The sequence below is a fragment of the Haemaphysalis longicornis genome, unplaced genomic scaffold (genome assembly GCF_048455015.1).
Source record: "Haemaphysalis longicornis isolate Haplotype H1 unplaced genomic scaffold, Haemaphysalis longicornis Haplotype H1 scaffold_3, whole genome shotgun sequence".
In the NCBI taxonomy this organism is placed as follows: domain Eukaryota; kingdom Metazoa; phylum Arthropoda; class Arachnida; order Ixodida; family Ixodidae; genus Haemaphysalis; species Haemaphysalis longicornis.
Genome location: NW_027526335.1, coordinates 189,337,569 through 189,359,462, shown reverse-complemented (window position 1 = coordinate 189,359,462; position 21,894 = coordinate 189,337,569). Strand labels below are relative to the sequence as shown.

General features: G+C 48.6%; 1 protein-coding gene across 2 annotated transcripts in view; it reads right to left on the bottom strand.

Moving 5' to 3' along the window:
- LOC144175898 (uncharacterized) overlaps positions 1 to 21,894 on the bottom strand; it is a 41,079-nt gene that overhangs the window by 8,585 nt on the left and 10,600 nt on the right. For both annotated transcript variants that reach the window (XM_077704962.1, XM_077704961.1), the window contains exons 3-5: positions 20,066 to 20,255; positions 16,297 to 16,583; positions 3,216 to 3,401 (exon numbers count right to left, since the gene is read on the bottom strand). In XM_077704962.1, coding sequence (XP_077561088.1) covers positions 3,216 to 3,401; positions 16,297 to 16,583; positions 20,066 to 20,255 — 663 coding nt within the window. The remainder of the gene's footprint in view (positions 1 to 3,215; positions 3,402 to 16,296; positions 16,584 to 20,065; positions 20,256 to 21,894) is intronic.

Here is a 21,894-nt window from a genome sequence, read left to right as displayed (position 1 = left end):
ATTGATTTTTCTACTAAATAAATTTGCGTAAACGTGCTCAGAGTGGTTGAGACATGGCCTATGGACTCCGGACTACAATTTGCGCTAGTAATCCCGCAATGTTTACAAGTCAATCACTTCAGTGTGCCTTTAATGACCAATGGTTATCTTGCCTTCGCATGACATGCCCTGCCCACATCCATTTCTTCTTCTTAATTTCTGCCAATATGTCCTTAACACGCGTTTGTTCCCTGACCCACTCCGCTCTCTTCTTGTCCCTAAATGTTACACCTATCATCTTCCGTTCCATTGCGCGCTGAGTCGTCCTCAATTTAAGTTGAACCCTCTTAGTGAGCCTCCAAGTTTCTGCCCCGTAGGTGAGTACCGGTGAGATGCAGCTGTCATACACTTTCTCCTTCAGGTCCGGACAATGGTAGGCTGCCATTCATCATCTGAGAATGCCTGCCGAATGCACTCCACCCCATTCTTGGCCTTCTAATTATCTCTGCCTCATGGTTGGGATCTGGGGTCAGAGCTTGGCCCCCGCAACGTGGCCTCAGCTAAATGAAACCTCAGCCAACTGAGTTTCTCTTCAGAGCTCAGCCCTGTAAGAAAAGAGCTGGTACTAGAGGGAAAATGGTTTTGGGAGATTTCCCCAACATTCCTGTGTATTGTACATATCTGCTTGTTATCTTTCTTTATGACGTTCACTCCCAGCCATGAATTCCAGGGATGACCACACCACTTTAGGACTGTTGGCACACTCCTTGAGCTGACAAAATCACCTTGGGAGAAGGAATTTCTGTGCAGGGGTCATAAATCTCCTCCTAATTTCGCTACACGCATCCCTGCCTCTCATACAGAGGATAACAATCCTGTTCCTCAACAGTGAGGATGGTGTACCACATTTGGGAGGTGCGGGATCGCCCCAATCATTCCGCTCCTCAACCACATGACAACAGCGGCAATGCGCCAGCCTTTTACAAGGAGCGAGGTCGTCATTCCCCTCGTCATTCTGTTACCAAAGTCAGTCGGCAGTCACCATTTTTCACTTACTAGCGCAAGGCAAGCCATGCTGCTGATGATGATGACACACTGTACTGTGCGTACGTACATACGAAGAGCTTTTTTTCTCAAAGCCAGTTGCAGGTCATGGGTTCGATTCCCGGCCGCGGCGGCCGCTTTTCTGATGGAGGCGAAAAGCAAAAACGCCCGTGTGTACGAGATTTCGGCGCACGTTAAAGATCCCCAGGTGGTCAAAATTAATCCGGAGCCCTCCACTACGGCGCGCCTCATCGCCTCGTTGCGTCGGTGCGTTAAACCCCACAATCAATCAATCAAAGCCAGTTGCACATCACATTTTATGATCAAAGGCTGCCAGAAATTTCGTACCAGTTATCACATAGTTGCTCGTGCCCGGTTAGCATGAACCTCTGTAAAAAGCTGCCCGGGCATTTTAATTGACCATAAAATGTTTCAGGATGGCTCACAGTGAACACAGCACAAGGAGACACCCAGATACTGGCATAAAGCTGTTGAACAAAAAGGAGTGCAGTGAGCGGCAACACAACAGATCAGGACAGGTGACTGAGCGTGTGACACGATGAAGCTAAAAAGGAGTGCGACAATGTATGATGGGTACTTCTGTACCCAAGGGGTGCAATAAGGAACCCATCGACAAAAGCCCTGAAGTTCAGGCTGCACTTTCATAGGTGGCTGCTGTCAAACTCCCTATCTCAGAGTTTGCTTACAGTCCCCACACTAACTTACCGTGCTGAAGGGCAAACACTTTCAAAGTGTGTCGAAGTTCAAAGACGCAAACAAACACTTGTTTTGAAGAACCTGGACATGTGACATTGAAACCCATTGAAAACGCGAATAAGCAAATTTGCAATGAGTTGGGACTAGTTCGGTTCTGGATGTGTCCCACTTTGAGCGCTTGCAATCAAATGGCGCAAAAATGCACCGGCTTCCTCCCTTAGCGGCGACACGCTTTCCTACAATGCATTGGTGATGTGCCGCTCAGCAGCATGAAGGGGCTTGGGGAGGAGCACCTCTCCTGTCCTCGGCATTCAATGGGCAAATGCTCCTCTTCTTGCATCCTGACAACACGGCTGCACTCCCCGATCAACACTATCTAGATTAGACATCTTAGCTGTGCGCTGACACAGGCCCAGTTTTCCCATCAAATAACGTGCAAACGTCAACTTTTTTTCAAGCTGTAACCTTTTTCTATATGTTCTATATACGACAGGAAACAATGACAAGCTCGTCTAGTTTCACACTCCTAGACACTGAGATAAAGCTTTCTTGACATGAAGGAGCTGACACTATGGCACTGGCAAAAGTAGTTTGCCAAGTGTTCATGTTTATTATCGTAGACTTGCATTAATTTTAGTCTCAATTGCTTTAAACATTTATATCAGGCATAAAATGCCCTTCGTGGAACCTACATTTAAAATTCTTGTTGGCATAAGGATTCTTGTGGCATAAACAGTTCCTTTTAAATAAAATTCGTTGATTTTTTGTACCGGGAAAACAACCCGCGAGCAGAGGGTTGCAGGGCGACGATGGTAACACTAAGCCATTAGGGCATACCTGCAAAGTTTTACAGATCAGGCCATTGCTTAGTGCCTTGCGTTGCCCCACCCGACAAGTTTCCTCGCTAGAAGTCACATCAACATTCGTGAAGCTGCCACTCACATTTTTCTTTCCTCAAAAAAATTGTACCAACAGCAGCACGACAGAATATATAGTTGCATCCGCATTACTCTAATAAAAAATCAAGATGGACTGCTACCATGAATACCAAGACTGCCACCATAATCGCCCAAGCAGCCTCTGCTGACTGGCTAGCCAGAATCGCTGCAGCGGGGGCGAGATCGAGTGCAGAAACCTCCTCTTTCACCTGTCACCACTGGACAGCGACCTCCACAGCTTGTTCCGCTCGCCTGCCATCACCAGGAGCCCCCAGTTCACTCCCCTTCTACAAATTCCCCTCTCAAAGTGGCTTGTATGGCACTTGCAACCGCGGTCCACCCCCTTCCAACGCTGCGCCCAGCTGCCCCTTACTCCGGGCACTCCCCCGGCCGTTCTCAGACCGTTCTCCTTTCCCGGAATGCAATCCCCATCTCCCAGTCCTAGCATTTTCTGTACCTCACAACGCACATGTTTGAAGCGCAGAGATGCGGGGCTCTCGCTCCAAAAGTGGGGGGGGAAGACAATGCCACACGCACCTTCTGGAAGGCGGAGAGGCAGTGGGGGCGCCTGCTCTTGGGCACCCCGTTCTGGGCGTCCGTGAGCCAGCGCCACTCGGACTGCAGCGCCCGCATGTGGCACAGCAGCTGCCTGGCACGGGGCCACACATGGGACAGCGCCCGCTTCTCCAGCCGTGAGGGAGACGTCACGAAGGCCGCGGGGAACTGGACAAAGCAGGGGGAGAACCACACATGCCCAATCACCGCTTTGTTTATAGGGGACATGAGGACACCACAGTGCAAGTTTGCTTCATTAGAAGGACAATTCTTAAATATGTTTTGCGCAAAAACCAAAGACAATACACAAGAAAGGAGACAGGACAAGTGTAAATCCAGGACAGTACAGGACAAGCAGTAAACAACAAAAGAAAAGACAGGACAAGCGCTATAGCACCTGCCCTGTCTCTCTTCTTGTGTATCGTCTTTGGTTTTTGCGCTAAACAAATTTAAGAGTCATGAACCAGCTAGCCACAAACAAGTCTTGTTAAATTAGAGGCACTCCTTTGCCCTGATAACAACGATACCAATTTTTATGCAAACTTCAACCAAATAATGGAGACATAAAGGGAAACAGACGAATCAGTGACAACTCCCCCGTCACTTTTCCAGCCATTTCTGTGCAACACCACAGAATCTAGTCTGTGCATTGGGAGGCCTCAGCCACCTCCAGGAAACTGTTCCATTTCCCTAGTTCCCTAGCTCCATTCCCCTGTTCCCTAGTTCTGTTCCCCAATTCCATTCCCTAGTTCCATTTGATCTCAAGGTAAGAATAGTGCCACGGCATTATTATCATCATTGCCAGACAGACCCAGCGGCCCACACCCAGTATTCGAAGTGAGGACGTTTAAGCCAGCAGCTGAGAAAAAAGGCGAAGAGAAAGACGAAGGAGCAGTTTCGGTGAACACTGTAGCTAGTGGTGACAGCAGACTTACGGGCACAAGTTCGCCCTCTAAATAAAGTGCTTTTCTTTATTGCTACAAACCACAGTGCTCACTTTCACCGTTACAAGTGGTGGAGGTGCGGGGTACATGATAACAGGTCCTACCCGGACGCCGACTACAAGGCCGCCAGGTACCGAAATTACACCAGTTCACGAGCGGATCAGCCGACGCCTACGCGGATGGCTGCGGAGTACGGGCCCTTGGCTGACCGGAATCGGAAGATGACGGGGCGAAACACCGGCGTCGTGGATGCACCTCCTCCACCTACCCCTTCCATTCAGTACGTGGTTCATCAGCCACGGACGCCGAAGATCTTCTATGGGGAGAGCTTTGAAGATGTGGAGGACTGGCTGGGCCAGTTCGAGCGCGTCGCCGCGTTCAACGAATGGAACGAGGAGCGCAAGCTACACAATGTGTACTACGCTCTGGAGGAAGGCGCACGAACGTGGTTCGAGAACTACGAGGCCAAGATGACGTCCTGGGAGGAGTTTCGTCGGCGGATACTTGCGGCTTACGTGACCGGTGACCGCAAAGAAACGGCGGAGGCTGCGCTTCAAGCCAGGAGTCAGCGTCCTAATGAGAGCGTCACGACATCCGCCGAAGACATGCCTCGTCTGTTCAGGCGGGCAGACCCCGACATGGCTGAGGACAAGAAGGTGCGGCACCTCATGCGAGGGGTCAAGGAAGAAATCTTTGCCGGTCTAGTACGGAATCCGCCATTAACCGTTTCCGAATTTATTAAGGAGGCTACGGCGATCGAGAGGGCGCTTCGGCAATGGGCCCGGCAATACCATCGCGAAGGAGCCACCGTGTCAAACGTAGCTCAGCTCGGAATGCCTGGGCTCCGCGAGATCGTGAGGCAAATAGTCAGGGAGGAGCTCCACCGCCTTCAACCGGGAAACGTGTCACCTGCTTCGGTGTCCATCGCCGAAATGGTCAGAGAGGAAATCAGCCAAGCTGTGAGGACATCGGAGCAAGCAGACATGGCGCGACAGGAGCCACGCATTTCGTACGCGGCTACCTTGAGGAACCCTGCCTACTGCTCTCCGCCCGCGATCGTCCCCGTCTCGCCGCAGCCTAAGGTACATTTGGGACCCCGCGACGTGCCTTACCAGATGGATGTAACACCCCAGAAGAGCGACGTATGGCGTGCCCCTGACCGCAGGCCTCTCTGCTTCCACTGTGGGGAAGCAGGGCACGTCTACCGCACCTGTGCATACCGTCGGGCTGGATTGCGGGGATTTTCGCCAAACGCACCGTGCCCAAAATACGGAGAACGACCCCGGGAGATCGAGGAGTACATCGCCGGACGTCAGAACATGTTTCCTCCCATACGCCGTGAGCCCCGGTCACCGTCTCCTCCCACCCGACGCAGATCCCCGAGTCCACGTGTCGCGCCAGGTTCTACCAGCCGTCGCCCTGGTAGCCCCGAGAACCGGGGAAACTAAGGGCAGCGACTTCCGGAGGTGAGGCCGCTGACGTTGCTAACCGCCAACATCCTCCACTGCGAAGACCACGACGACGACGACAAGAAAATGGTCATCTTAGTCCCAGTCGCTGTTACGCTGAACCGGTATCGTGTGACGTACGTGTGGACATCGACAGCCACGAGACGACTGCCTTGGCTGACACTGGCGCGGACCATTCTGTTATAAGTCAAACTCTCGCCGCAACTTTAAAGAAAGTTCTGACCCCCTGGTCTGGCCTTCAAATTCGTACAGCTGGAGGCCACTTGATTACTCCCGTCGGTAGGTGCACTGCCCAAATCAAGATTCACGGCTTCACCTATGTCAATGCATTCATTGTGCTTCCGGAGTGTTCGAAAGACCTAATTCTAGGCATGGACTTCCTGTTGACCAACGGAGCAATTATCGACTTGGAGAAATCTAAAATTAGCTTTTCTACCAAAGGAGCTATTGCCAGTCATGTGGAAGACGAGCGTGACAAGGCGTTGCGCATCGTTGACGACGATGTCACGCTACCAGCTCGCACTAGCGTGCTCGTGAATGTTAAAAGCGATGCATCCCACGATTGCGCTGCTATTGCCGAAGGTAACATCCCGTTGCTCATAGAGAAAGGCATCTGCATAGCACGACGATTAGTGAGGCTACAACGCGGATGTACGCCTGTCTTGCTCACTAATTTTGCCAACGAGCGTCGGCACCTCGCAAAAGGCACCGCCATCGGGTTCATTGAAGAGATCGCTGACGTAACGCACGTGAGCACTCTGGAAACGACGCAATCTGATCCACTGGCAGCGACTCTGTGCATACCCGTTGAGATCAACCCCGAACTCTCGACCGCTCAAAAGGAGGCCTTGAAGTCCCTCGTCCAAGAATTTTGCGACTGCTTTTTCACGTTATCTAAAGTGCGCCGGACACCCATCGCGGAGCATCGCATCTTCACGGATGAATCTGTCAGGCCAGTGCGCCAGCAACCTTACAGGGTGGCGCCAAGGGAAAGGGAAATCATCAAGAGTCAGGTGAAGCAGATGCTCGATGATGATGTTATTCAACCGTCTAAGAGCGCGTGGGCCTCTCCCGTAGTTCTAGTAAAGAAAAAAGACAATACGCTTCGGTTTTGCGTTGACTACCGCAAATTGAACAGCGTGACAAAACGAGACGTCTACCCGCTTCCTCGAATTGACAACACGTTAGACCGCTTCCGTGATGCTAAATTCTTCTCGTCCTTAGATTTGAAATCTGGTTATTGGCAAATAGAGGTAGATGAGCGAGATCGCGAAAAGACGGCGTTCGTAACACCTGACGGCCTCTACGAGTTTAAAGTCCTCCTGTTTGGCTTGTGTTCCGCCCCTGCAACCTTCCAACGGATGATGGACACTGTACTCGCGGGGCTTAAGTGGCAGACGTGTCTGGTTTACTTAGACGACGTGGTCGTTTTTTCCAGTTCATTTGAGGAGCACCTTCTGCGACTCAGATGCGTTCTGGAAGCTCTCCGCTCTGCAGATCTAACTATCAAGCCTGAAAAATGCCATCTCGGATTCAAAGAACTAAAATTTCTTGGACACGTTGTCAGCGCTAAAGGCGTCGGACCCGATCCCGACAAAACAGCTGCTGTGCGCTGCTTTCCACTGCCCACCGACAAGAAGGCGATACGGCGCTTCTTAGGCCTTTGCGCGTATTACAGACGTTTCGTGGAAGGTTTCTCCAAGATTGCCGAACCACTAACCCGCCTTACCAAAAACGATGTGCCGTTCATTTGGACAGGGGAGCAGCAAGCGGCATTCGATGAGCTACGTACCCGCCTTCAGAACGCACCCATCTTGGCCCACTTCGACGACTAGCGAGACAGAAATCCGAACTGATGCCAGCAATGTTGGAATTGGCGCTATCCTAGTGCAATGGCAGCAGGGGACAGAAAAAGTTATCGCATACGCCAGTCGCACGCTTTCAAAAGCCGAGACGAATTACTCTGCAATGGAAAAGGAATGCCTAGCGGTGATCTGGGCCATAACCAAATTCCGCCCCTACCTGTACGGTCGCCCTTTCAGGGCAGTAAGCGATCACCACTCCTTATGTTGGCTGGCCAACCTAAAGGACCCATCTGGACGACTCGCTCGTTGGAGCCTACGCCTCCAAGAGTATGACATTACTGTCGTATACAAGTCGGGAAGGAAACATACCAATGCAGACTGTTTATCGCGGGCGCCGATTTCATCCGACACACGTGAATCAGAAGAGGACATCCCGTTTCTCGGAGTGCTCTGCACCACTGACATGGCTGACTACCAGATGCAGGACGCCGAGCTACGGCCACTCATCGAGCATCTGCGCGGCAGGAACTCCACCGTGCCGCGTCCCTTCCTTAGGAATGTAGCCGCGTACTGCCTGCGGAACAATGTGCTGTACAAACGGAGCTATGATAGCCAGGAGAAATTTCTTCTTGTCGTGCCAACTGTGCTACGGGCGGAAATCCTGCAAGCCTGTCACGATGAGCCTTCAGCCGGCCATCTCGGCGTGAGTCGCACATTTGCGCGGATCCACCAGAGGTACTTTTGGCCGAACCTTCTTCAATCGGTAAGACATTACGTAAGGACGTGCCGCGATTGCCAGCGCAGGAAGACACCTCCCGTAAAACCACCCGGAATGCTTCACCCAGTTGATCCCTCCGACGCGCCATTCAGGAAGGTTGGAATGGATCTACTTGGGCCATTTCCAACATCATCTCTGGGAAACAAATGGATTATTGTAGCCACGGACTACTTAACACGATATGCCGAAACAAAGGCTCTCTCTCGGGGAACCGCCGTAGAAGTCGCCAAATTCTTCGTAGAGAACATCGTTCTGCGACACGGCGCACCAACCACTGTAATTACGGATCGGGGCACCGCCTTCACTGCTTCCTTCACGGAAAACGTCCTTAGGCTAACTAACTGCGAGCATCGTAAAAGCACGGCATATCACCCACAAACTAACGGGCTCACGGAGCGCCTCAACAGGACCATCACGGATATGTTGTCCATGTACGTCGATTTAGAACACAGGAATTGGGACGAAATTCTACCTTACGCTACCTTCGCTTATAATACGGCTACGCACGAAACAACTCGACTCACCCCGTTTCAACTTGTTTACGGACGCCCGGTGACCACTACACTGGACGCTATGCTTCCCGTAGATCACACGGACGTTGCCGACAATGCCGTTGAAGATATCACGCAGCGCGCTGAAGAAGCTCGTCAGCTTGCCCGACTTCGCATTCTAAGGCAACAAACAGTCGACGCCCAAAGATACAACCAGGGACGACGCAATCCTGAATATCTAGCTGGAGAGCTTGTTTGGGTGTGGACACCCGTCCGTCGCCGTGGGCTTTCGGAAAAGCTTCTCCGCCGATACTTCGGCCCTTATCGAGTCCTTCGTCGCGTATCTGATGTAAACTACGAGGCAGAACCCAAGGCAACAGCAGCGTGCTCATCGAGACGGCGGCCTACCCCAGAGATCGTACATGTGGCACGCATGAAGCCCTATTACTTTCGCTCAGACCAAGTCCAGCCTGACTGAACGTATCTGGTTGCCTTTACGTATTTGCACACTGAGACGGCGCTTTTCAGCTACTACGTTTCCCAGACTGGTTAGGCTGCAATAGCAAGGAACAACCATCCGGCATCGGGTCGATGCCGTTTCCGGGAGGGGGAGTAATGCCACGGCATTATTATCATCATTGCCAGACAGACCCAGCGGCCCACACCCAGTATTCGAAGTGAGGACGTTGAAGCCAGCAGCTGAGAAAAAAGGCGAAGAGAAAGACGAAGGAGCAGTTTCGGTGAACGCTGCAGCTAGCGGTGACAGCAGACTTACGGGCACAAGTTCGCCCTCTAAATAAAGTGCTTTTCTTTATTGCTACAAACCCCAGTGCTCACTTTCACCGTTACAATAGTTTAGGTAATGACACTCCACTGTCCCAGTGGCAGCTGGCGCGACCATATCATGTTCAGAGCTAGCAGCGGAGCCAACTGCGCAATTGTACAGGGCACGGCAGCCTGAGGGCCCAACCAAGTGGTGAGCATGGCTGGGCGCAGCGGTTGGTGCTGTGTAGCGCTGTCGTGCTGTGTAGCGCTGTCGTGCTGTGGCCGCTGTTAGCAGTGTGATATGTTAAACTGAGCTGTGCAATTGAATAGTTTCAGCAATGGCAGAGAAGTGCTTTTCTCCAAACTGAAATTGTGGCAACAGCAGGTATGAAGAGCCAATGCCGCTCTTCGTGCATTCTTCTCTTCAATGTGCGCTGGGCACGCATCGAGCCCAAAAAAATGATCATGCACTGAGCCCAAAGAAACCTGCTGCATTACTATGTAAACATGTGATTGAGGGAGCATTGTCAGCATGCCAACGTGGCTTTGAAGAAACGGTCACAGAAGAAGGAGCTCGCAGAGCTCTGCCCATCGTAGGCATCCAGCAAATGACATATGCGAAGAAGTCCAGTGTAGGTCACCCCTGTGTAAGGAAGTGTTCAAGGTTTATTAAATGAGTGCCACATTTATGCGCATCCTCAAAGCATAGATTTGCAGCTGCTGTTTGCTTAATGATACTATAGTTTGTTGTGTTTTTCCCAGATACTTGTTTATCGCTATTTTCTTGCAAGTGCTTTGGTGATGTTCACGTGTACGTTTTACTGACATTGCGGCAGGTGCATCACAAAATATTTCGAGCTGTATGCATATAACTGCGTTTCGAACGTGTGTGATCCACTAATACATGTATGTAGATATAGATATGGACCTAAAACACACACACACAGGACATTATGTATCACAGTGCCATAACCATACCCTCTTTCATATTCCATATTAGTATACCCAGCACAAGTCTTGACGAGCTGTCCCAATAAATCATTTTTATGGTTATTTATTGTCTCTCAGGCTAAAAACATTTGTTATGAGACAGGCACCAATCAAGCAGAATTAAATTATACAAGCACAAAATGTGACACTATTAGTGAAGATAGTAGTTAGATTACCTTAAAATTAGGGCACAGATGAAACAGGAATAACATTAGCACTGGCAACCACTTGTATTCCTTAATATTTTGCGTTAGATTGAATTATACGGTTAAACCTGGATGTAATGAAGTTGACAAAAATTCACAGTTTTTCATTACATGCAGGTTTTCGTTGCATGCAGTTTCGGGGTTAAGGCTCGGGGGAATGAAGCAGAGACGAAGCTGAAATGCTAGACATCGATAAAGGTGAACTCAACCTTCATTGATTTATTTTACGGTCAAAAGCTGCATGAGCTGTGCCTGTTGATTTTGCACAAACTTGGGCTCTACACAGCGTTCCAATGAAGCAAGGTCACTTACACCCATAATAACAAACGCGAACTACCGTATTTACCCGATTCTAATGCGCACTTTTTTTCCGAAAAAATTGGCCGAAAAATCACATGCGCGTTAGAATCGGATACGAAACCGAAACTGCCGAAACAGCGAAAATTTCGTCCCACCCATCGCCATCGCCTTCTCAAGATGGCGCCAAAACTTTTAGCAACGATTTTTCGGATGCAGCAAGCCTATCGGCATTCACACAAATCGTCAAATCGTTTCACTTGCGCGCTTGATAACAACAATGGCAGCAGCAGCTCCCACGCGTTCAAAACGAGCGGTCGGCTGAAGCGTGCACCTCTGGAGAAGCTCTCGGGATGGGCGTGCGAGGCGTGGGCCACGATCCCATCGACCATGGTTGAACGTTCGTTCAGGAGTGTGGCATCGCGAACGTGCTTGAAGGCACCGAGGCTGAGATGTTGTCGTCAGCGGAGAGCGACGAGGAGCGAGATGAGTGAGATTACTTCAGGAACTAAATCGCCCGTTTCTGTCGCATTCGTTTGTCTGGGTCACAAAGTCCCGTGTGCGTTACAATCGGAGGTGCAAGTTTTTTCGGTTTTTTTGCCAGGAAAATCAGGTGCGCGTTAGATTCGGGGGCGCGTTAGAATCGGGTAAATACGGTAAGTATATTAGTTTTGCCTTTTGACACCTTTTTGGAGCCTTAAAGGAGCCATGAAGAGAAAATACAACTTCGTTTTATTTGAAAGAACTAGGATTCAGTATCTCACTCAGCTCCATTACAGCCACAAAAGATGTTTTTTTAACATGAAAAAGCAAGAAGTATTTAAAAGCTTTCAAATTTTGCGCCACAGTGACGTGTTACGAGCAAGAATGGCATCATACGGGCCAACAATAGAACAGAATTTTCAGTACGTTAACTGCACGTTAGCATTCAAGTGATGCGGTCAAATGGAACTAGAGGCCCCATTGCAGACGTCCAGTCATGTGTCGTCGCGACAGGTCAGTTAGGCGGCCGCCAATCGCACAAACAAGGTTCCGTGACATCATAGAAAAGTTGCGGGAAATGGGCTAGGGGGTCGCGACTGCTTCACACGTCTTCTTTCACGTCTCCGTTATTTGTTCGAAGATTGCGATGATATTGGTATCGTTGTTATCGGGACTAAGCAGTCTTTCTAATAGACCGAACTTGCATTTTGTCTTCATGGCTCCTTTAACACGTTTCAAGAACCAAATGTGGGCTGAAGGGTGCCTTTTTGCACACTTGATGCTTTTTACAGCAATCAAAATTGTCGAGAGTGCTAGCTGGGGTACTCTACCAGGTGGCGACTTTTTTTTTTCTCGGCGGCGCAGACGCCATTTAAAATTGTGACATTGTCTTGAAAAGACCCAAGTGTTCGTCTTCTGGCAGCAGAACTCATCACCTCTAAACCAATACCACAATTACCAGTCGAGACGTGCGACGACACATCGACAGGACGGCCTACCACCTCAAAACTTGTCTCGAACTGAAACCGCACTCACATGAGGTAACGCATGGTAGTTTGCTGTACAGGGGAAAAAAAAAACGTAAAGCCTAGTTACTCTTGCTACCTGGTGTGGCGCCACGCTACGCAAGCAAAACCAGAAGTGGATGCTACGTTAGCCACGGAAAAATGAAAAATTTCGTTTTTAGGTGATTCTAGACGTTGGCGTTGCTGCTGGCTCCTCGCAGTGGCATAGTATTTGCTAAATTAGTTAACTTCTCTGGCCGATTTTTCCATAGGAGTGAAAAAAAACAATGATGATCAGCTTGCCGGCTTCATTATATCAAGGTTACCTGCCGCGACGTTTTGTTACGCAGAGATTGCAAACACATGGGCTTCAATGGGGGTGGCGATGGGGAATTGAAAAACTTTGTTAAATCCAGGAATTCGTTACACACAGATTCATAACATCCAGGTTTAGCTTTTTATGCCAGTGAAGCACCACGAGGAAAAAGTGGTTTTTAAAGAATGCCCTTCTCTCCCCCCACACGCAAAGTATAAACTGCCTACAGACTCCCCGGAACCGTAACATTTCAGTACCTGATTTGTGGAAAGTTGCGACAACAAAAATGTGCTAATTTCGGACCATTTTGAGGCCTGCACTAAGCAAAATTGAATAAGCCTTTTTTAAGCAAACATCTTGGCGGTGTACAGCTATTCAGATTGAAAAATAGAGCGTGACTTGGACAACGACACTAAAGAAGGACGACGGGAGAGCGCTTGTCCCGTCGTCCTTCTTTAGTGTCGTTGTCCAAGTCGCGCTCTATTTTTCAATCATAATGCATTAACTTGCCCAACGGCTTTGTTTAGCTATTCAGATGTTTTCAAGCCTGCAGTACCCATAATGCCTAACCGCTTTGGAATCATCCATGCTCTCGCACGACGCACGAGATGAGCGATGAAAATCTCTCCAAGACGTCTACGAGCAGTAAATAAAGTAATAAAAGGATACAACAAAGCTAGCCGAACTTAGTGACAGATGACTCGCTCTTAACGTCACACATCATCTAAGGTATTCCAGTCTATCGTTTGGATTAACTTCGCTTAGACTGATGCATAAACTTCAAACGTACCGGCAAGATTGCCACACTTAAGCCACTAAAGCTGTGTGCTGCTGCAATTAAGACGCCTGTGGGCTACACCTACCGTATTTACTCGCGTAATGATCGCACTTTTTTTTTTTTTTCAAAAATATGATGCGAAGTTAGGGGTGCGATCATTACGCGAGATAAATTTTTCGGCAAAAAGTCTCAGCGCAGAAAATGTAAGTTCCAGGTCAGAATGTTTACGATAAGTTTCATGAACATAATAAACATAACAAATAAAAACATAATAAGAACTCCACCGACCACTGAATGACCACCGACTGATGCAAAATGCAGCGTTTTTATTACGGTACGCGCCGGAATTATAGTACAGTAGAATCTCGATGATACGATTCTGGGTGATACGAATTTCTGAAAAGTCCCGGCAAAATTGCATTGTTTGCAATGGGAAAAATTTCGGCTGTTACGAACGGACCTGCGCGGCCCGGCGGATGATACGAACGAGCCGGCGAGGCGCCCGACTGCCGAACAAGCAAGTGACGGCTCTCTCTCCCCATTTGTCACTCTTCTTTCTTCAGAAACGGCCGGGCTGTTTTCTGCTCGCGAAAACGCGCCCCGCACGCCCCATGCGCGCCGCGAAACCTCTCGCATGCTGCGCGCGCCGCGGCCGGCGGCGGCAACATGGCGGTGGCTTCGGCCGCGAAGTGGCACGGCCGCTTGAGCGACTGCTTCTAGCCGCTCTTTAAAATGCCGCTCAAGGCAGACACGAAGTTTCTTGTGCAATAAAGGAACTGATAACGTTGGCGAAAACGGTACTATAAAACACCATCCGCGCCGCTAGTGAAAGCGCCCATAAAATATCTGCTGGAGTGCTAAGCCTAAACATCTCGGGCAGAGCCAGCGGGCTGTCTCGAGCGTTTCGCAAGTCGTCAGGGTCTTTTTCTGACCGAGGTAGGAGATACCGCGGGCGCGAAATCGTCAATGCGGCCTTGAAAATACAGCGCGCGCAAAGCCGAGGCGTGCAAATCGCGTGCAAAAACGCACCATGTGGTTCACGCTTGACTGTTGCGGCGTGTAGCGAGCTTGGACACCGGGAGTGAGGAGACAAGCGCGAAGCTAGGCGAAGCGTTACGCGCTCCAGAAAGGACTGCTTTGTGACGTGGGGGTGTAAAAAAAGCAGAAAAAATCATGGATTTGTTCATGCGAAAGTAAGAAAAGAAATAAACGAAAACTTTTTTCAGCGCTCAATTTTTTGGTCTGTGTTGGTTCATACGAATTTCGGATGATACGAATATTTTTCGCGGTCCCGCAAGATTCGTATCATCGAGATTCTACTGTATTACGGAACGCGCCGGAACGAGTTTGCTGTGAGGTGAGAACAGGTCGACCAATAAGTGGCTGCTGCTGTCACAGTGTGGGACATCAAGACACAGCTGCCGACGCAGCAAGCCGAGCGTGTTTTTTATGTTTTGTGAGTACATTAAGTGCATTTAGTCAGAGTTTATTGCGCACCAATAATGAACTCATGCAAGCTTGCCGATATCGCTAATATCATCAAGTCCGCGTCAATAACGTAGCCATGTCCGCTTTGAAAGAGGCGGAAACTTACGTAAGCAGGACCATCGTCGTCTAGACTTGGCACACAACAACATATGGCTGCGGCAAGTTCAGGGAGCTATCATTGCGCGGGAAATAAAAAAAGTCATATTTTGACGACGAACTTCAGGGGTGCGATCATTACACGAGTGCGATAATTACGCGAGTGCGATCATTATGCGAGTAAATACGGTACATGTTTAGGCAAACTATACGCAAGCTGGCACAACTTCTGCAGCAGCATGGTAGGGCTGCCATACACCAGCGCCATCTACCAGCGTGAGCGAAATGTGCCGGAACACCGAACAAGACGTGGTCGCCTTGTCGGGCGCAATGTCAACACCTAAACTACTTCTTACACTATAGTTTGATCGAATCGCTTGAATTTTAGTGTGCTGTAGACACACCGATATCTGTTTTCAGTGCTGGCTCATATCACACCAGTCGTGCCCATATTATGTCAACGGAGTGCGAAAATCAAAAGTTTTTCAACATTTCTTGTTTTTTCGATTAAAATGAACGTCCTTTGTGGCTGGAATGCAGCTGAGTGAGTTACGAAGAGCTAGTTCTGTCAAATTCAGCCAGGTTGTATTTTGTCTTCTTGGCCCCTTTAGAGATTACAAACTGGTGTTGCAAGATTTACAAATTTCCCTACCTTTACAATTTATTTTTGAAAGCAACTGGGGACCTATCATAAAAGAATCCTACCTACAATGCAAGCAGTTCAACTCAAATCACTTCGATATTTACCGAACGCTTTTGTGTTACATTTTGCGGCAAATCAGCTAATTCGGGTTCTTCCCTACAACAGGCAACAACCATCGACACAAAATGACCATCACGCCTAGTTTCACTGGCACCACTCAAATAGGGGCATTTCACCACACAGTCACTTTGCTAAAGTCGCAGCTTGATGGAAACCAGACTACCTAATTGGGATGAAACACGTTGCAATAGAAATGACAGACACCGGCCAAAAGAAACTGCTAAAACTTTAAAAGCAAACAATGAAAAAAGCCATTGTGAACAAGGCTTCCATAATGAAGCACGAACATCTCCTGATTGTTTGCTTGTTAAAGTTCTAGCAGTTTCTTTTGGTCCGTGTCCGTCATTTGCAAAAAGTCACTTTGCTAGCATGCAGGAGAAGCATTCGCACCTCGCGGCCTCCGAAGCACAGTGGATGGCTGCTCCTGAGCAGGTCAAAGGCCATCTGATAACCCTCCGAGCTTTGCTCGTTGTGGATGAGAACAGCGATGGGCACAGCGCCAGCCTTGGAGGGTGCCAGCAGGCACGTGACCGTGCTCTTGGTCTCGTCGCAGGACAACACGGAGTCCACAAAGACGAGCTCCCGGGCCGACTGGAGCTGCTGGGCACGTCGCATGATGGGCGTCACCACCAGCACCGCCCACCTGTCCCCCGTGCCACACGTGTGGACGTCCGTTCCTATGGGCGATAACAACACAAGACTTGCATCAGGGGAACTCGACTAAAAGCCTGTCGGAATGGCACCACCCTCCTGGAATAGTGGGCAACATAGATAAAAAGCACAGCACCAAAGCCTTATCACAGCAACGAATGCACATCTGTACAAATTAGGACAAAATGTGCTAGTGCTTCCGCAGCACCCCCAGTTAAGTGCTCACCTCGTCCACTTTTTCTCATAAAGCTGACTTCACAGACATAACCCGGCTTGTGCACTTCGAACAGACTACCCCTTGCCCCCATAACTGTGACCATCGCGCCTTTGCAGCAAAGCCAGCCTTACGCCTTTCCCAGCCTTACTCTCATGACCCAGCCCTGCGCGAGCATTCGTAACCTGATCATCTCCGTTTACTGTGTCAATAACCCTTGTGGCCCCGACTATGCATATGCAACATACCAGTCAATGGCCGTGCATCTCTAACTGGCCTGGCTCTGCCCCCGTATCCGCAACCTACCATCCCTGCGGCAAAGCCAACTTTACAGCCGTGCCATCTCCATCGACACCGCCCCATTTATGCATCGCGAACATGTTCTTATCCATTTGTCTGTAGCCACACACGTGTAATTGACATGCTGTATAGCCCCCGTCTGCACACTGATATCCAGTGTGTTATATGCCCTTGTTGCCTGCACGGCCATGTCTGTCTGTCTGTAACCAAACCCCGTTGTCCATAGCCTGCACGGCGCTTTCTGGTGTGCGTAGTCTACGCACTCCTTCTACGAGTGAGTGACCCACATGATTCCACCGCCCACGTTCACAAAACTCTGCCTTTCTAGCAAAGACAACCACACAGCAAAAGCTAACTTCAAGGCAAATAGGGCCTTACCAACACGTCCGTGCATATATTCCTCCCACATCCTGGTAAAAAAGTTAACTCCACTGCTCCTCCAAGTTCCCCGACATGACTAGGTGTCCCTGTTTGTGCATCCACAAGCAACATTTCCACTGACTTTCATCATCATCATCATCAGCCTGTCTACGTCCACTGCAGGGAAAAGGCCTCTCCCATGCATCTCCAATTATCCTGGTCCTGTGCTATCTGCGACAAATTTATCCCCGCCAACTTCCTGATCTCATCTGCCCATCTAACCATCTGCCGCCCCCTGCAACGCTTGCCTTCTCTAGGGATCCGCTCTGTTACCCTTAATGACCAACGGTCATCTTGCCTTCGCATTACATGCCCTGCCCACATCCATTTGTTCTTCTTAATTTCTACTAATATGTCGTTAACATGCATTTGTTCCCTGACCCACTCCGCTCTCTTCTTCTCCCTTAATGTTACGCCTATCATCTTCCGTTCCATTGCTCGCTGAGTCGTCCTCAGTTTAAGTTGAGCCCTCTTAGTGAGCCTCCAAGTTTCTGCCCCGTAGGTGAGTACCGGTAAGATGCAGCTGTTGTACACTTTCCTCCTCCGGGACAATGGTAGGCTGCCATTAATTACATGAGAATGCCTGCCGAATACACTCCACCCCGTTCTTATCCTTCTGATTATCTCCGCCTCATGGTTGAGATCCGGGGTCCCTGCTTGGCCTACATAGATATATTTGCTTACCACTTCCACTGCCTCGCCACCTACCTGACGTTATTGAGGTTATTGAGCATTACTTTAGTCGGTCCCCTGTACGCCGGCGAAAAATTTAAGGCAGCCGGTTAACAGCACACACGGCACACGAAAGTTGGAGGAGTAGCCCACAAACATTTCAAGTTAAAAAAAATGAAGGAAGTGCCCACTAGCACATGACTTCAAGGTAGTGAAACTGTATGCAACCTTCACAACCATCACGATGGTTTAGGTCCACGATTGCAGTCGAGTTGCTTCTTCATTGCTGCCGCAATGACCTTTATTCCATCATTGCTGATATAAGTGTGAGCTTCTTTGAAGTCTTTCTCGTTCCAAGCAAGTGCTGCCACGATTACAGGAAACACTAGAGGGCTTTTGTTTTTTGCTTTTGCCACTCTTTTTTCGGCCAATCCCCCTAAGCGGGTAGCTTGTCTTGACAAACGTCCGCCGGTTATGCTGGGTGATCCTCGCAAGGCACGCACACACGAGCACTTGGCATTTTCTTGTTTCTTTCTTAATTTTTTTTTTATTGCTGGCCGGTCACTGCAAGGCACGCACTCGCGCGCTCGACATTTTCTTGGTATTTTTAACTGCGGACACCAAACTTAACCGATTTGCTGGACAGCTTCAACGTTAAAAATACGATCATGCGGATCTCACGGCGTGTTTTCTACAGCAAGAGGCCGATGGCCATCCCATAACAAGTTACGAGCCATCATAACCTGACACCCAACCAACTTGCGAGCCGAGCAGATGACACCACATTATGCATGCCGCAACGGAATGCATTACGTCTTGGTAGCTAAAGATGCCAACATGACGCAAAAGTATCTGCAAACCAATGCGAAAGTGACATCCCATGAGGTACACTGTTTCGTTGACCTTCTAGAGACTCCACACTTGGCATGCCTTCAGACATTCCAACGTACTATTTGAGCGTGTGGGGCCTTTTCTTTCGGAAAAACCAAGCCAAGAAAATGGTTACGCTTCTGGGGCCAGAAAAGCTTTGTTTCAAATCAAACTGAATACAGTAAACCCTGGAGGTAACAAACCTCTCTATAACGAACTCCTGGATTTAACAAAGTTTTTCAATTCCCCATATCCAGCCCCATTGAAACCCATGTGTTCGCGACCTCTATGCAACGAAGGCATTGCGACGGTAAAACCTTGATGTAGCGAACTCACTATGCTTTTTTTTTTTGCACATTTACCAAAAAAAATCGGCTGGAGAAACATACTAATTTAGCGAATTTCACCCTCACCCCGAACTGCCGTGCGTTTCCACGTGCACGACTGCTATCTGTGCTGTTAGTTCATCGGCGATAATTTCTGCTGGCAGAAAATGAAAAGTTTTTGTCTTTCCAAGACAAGTTCCCAATTTTAAATGCTGCCTCCGCCGGCGAGAAAGAACGTGGCCACCCAGTACAGTATCCCAGCCAGTACAACTCTCACCAATTGTGAGTTCGGAAAAGAGCATCAAGTTCACAAAGAGGTGTCCTTTCAGCCTAAGTTTGGTCCTTCAAACACGCTAAGACACTTGAAAGCGCCAAAAGCGAAAGTGATACTTAAGTTGCGTCTGTGAATACGGGGGTAAAGGACCTCGCTCATTTGGAGTGTCGTGCAGTGACTAAGCTCGTGGGAGAGCAGCAGACAGAAATCGCACAGTCTGTCACTGTTAAATAGATTCTTGAAAGGCGAGTTCACCGTCACTGATGTCTGGCATTTTGGTTTCGTTCCTAGTTTATTCACGCGAGCCTAAACTCGAAACCTGCATGCAAAGAAAACCTGCATGTAATGAAGAATTGCGATTTTTTGTCAGCTTCGTTATATCCAGGTTTAACTGTAGGAAGGAGAGTCGGGACAGGCGTGTTCTCTGCTTACCGGATGCCGCGAAGGAACCCGCCCTTTCCTGCAGCTTGGGCAGAGGGTTTTCCCGCAGCCCGTACTTGGCTCTCCGCCACTGCCTGTGCCACGTGTACACCGCGGAGTCTCTGGGGTTGGACCCTCCGTGCACGGCGGGACTCTGGCCACCGGACTCCGCCGCCAGCAGGGTCTTGTTGTGGTGGATGGCCTAGAAGGGGTTGGGGTGGTGTCAGCACTGCCACTGCTGGAGCCACTAACAGAGTACCTCCCTGTAAGCAACGCAGAAAACTCTAGCCTCCTCAGATAACGAAGCCAACGTTCTAACATAACGACACTAAAACCCAGCCTCGTACAAAGCGAACCAAATAGCAATTACAATGCAAGCAAAAGAACAACAACTAGACTATTACGTACAGTTCAGCACAAAAATAGACAGAGACTAGGAAAGGCACAACACAAGAGCATGTTGACTCTTTCCTTGTCCCTGTCTTAGGTCGTGCCCTTTTTGTTGTGTCTTTTCTAGTCCCTGTATTGTGTTGTTGTCTCTTGGGTCGTGTCTTTTCTAGTCCCTGTCAATTTTTGCGCTGAACTGTACACAATGGAATACCAACAAGGCCAGTCACTGAAGTTACTAAAACAAATAGACTGTTGAAGGGGCACTGAAGGACGCTCTATAGAACTAATTATTGCAGCTGCATTGTGTGAACCAAAACAATCTTTACTTTTATATTCGGTGGTAGTCTAAACCCCTACTTTCTTGCATGGGTAAGAAAGAAGAAAACATTAAACACCATTCGTGGCCACCTAAAATACCCTGCAGCGAATTGTAATAATGCTCGGACGCAGTTGTTTAAAAAATTTCCCGCGTTTTGCGTTCACCACTGCTTTTTTGTTAGTTCATGCATAGTTAGTTAAACTTGCCGACAAATTGTTCAATTTTTAATTGCATGTGTGTCGAAACACGCAATGTCACCAAATCCACAAGGACAAATGTGCAAGCAAAACAAAACTTTCAAACACCGTTTTCTTTGAGAAAAAAAAATGCATTTAACTTTTTGGAAAAAACTCATACAGGAGTAAGATAACTAGAATACGTTTATAACTCTCTTAATCATTGTTGTAATCCAGGACAAGGCTGCTCTGAATTCCTTCAGCTGTTCCTATTTAGCGATGCTTTAGTTTATTCTTTGCCCCAAATTTTTTTCCATTTCATCCTTCCATAGAGTTCATTGTTCTCCCCTGCTTCTAATATATGTCCAGCCCAAGCCCACACCTTCCCTTTTATTCTGGCTGTGATGCCTTCCACCAAAGTTTGTTTCCTTCATAGTCTAACAAGTAAAACGCCATCCATGGTCCCCTGTGCAAGTCAAGAAGTCCCATTAATACCCCTGTCACACGGCAAACCTCACGTCATTTAAAGTGAATGACATTAGCTGCAAATGATATGCAATCTGGCCATGCTGGTCTACAGGGCAAAATAAATTCCACTTGGTAATGATAACAGTGGCTATTAGGAAACTTGCACAATTGCAAGGCTCTAATGTTAATACACCTTTTAATCTTCACGAACTTAATGAAATAACTTTTCCAATGAAAAATGTTTAGCTCCTTTTTGGGTTCCTCCTTTTTAAGTTTAGCTCCTTTTTAGACACTCACATCACAAACTGAAACAAGCAAGCAACAAATGTGTATCTCAGTAGCGGCAGACATGGTGGAGCTTTGCAAAGGTGATGTTCCTTTTTTTTATTATTATAAAAAACACGACACAGGGGAAAATATAGTTTTACTGATACATGTTTTAAGCACAGCACCCCACAGTTTATTGCAAAACTTCCTTGTTTACTTAC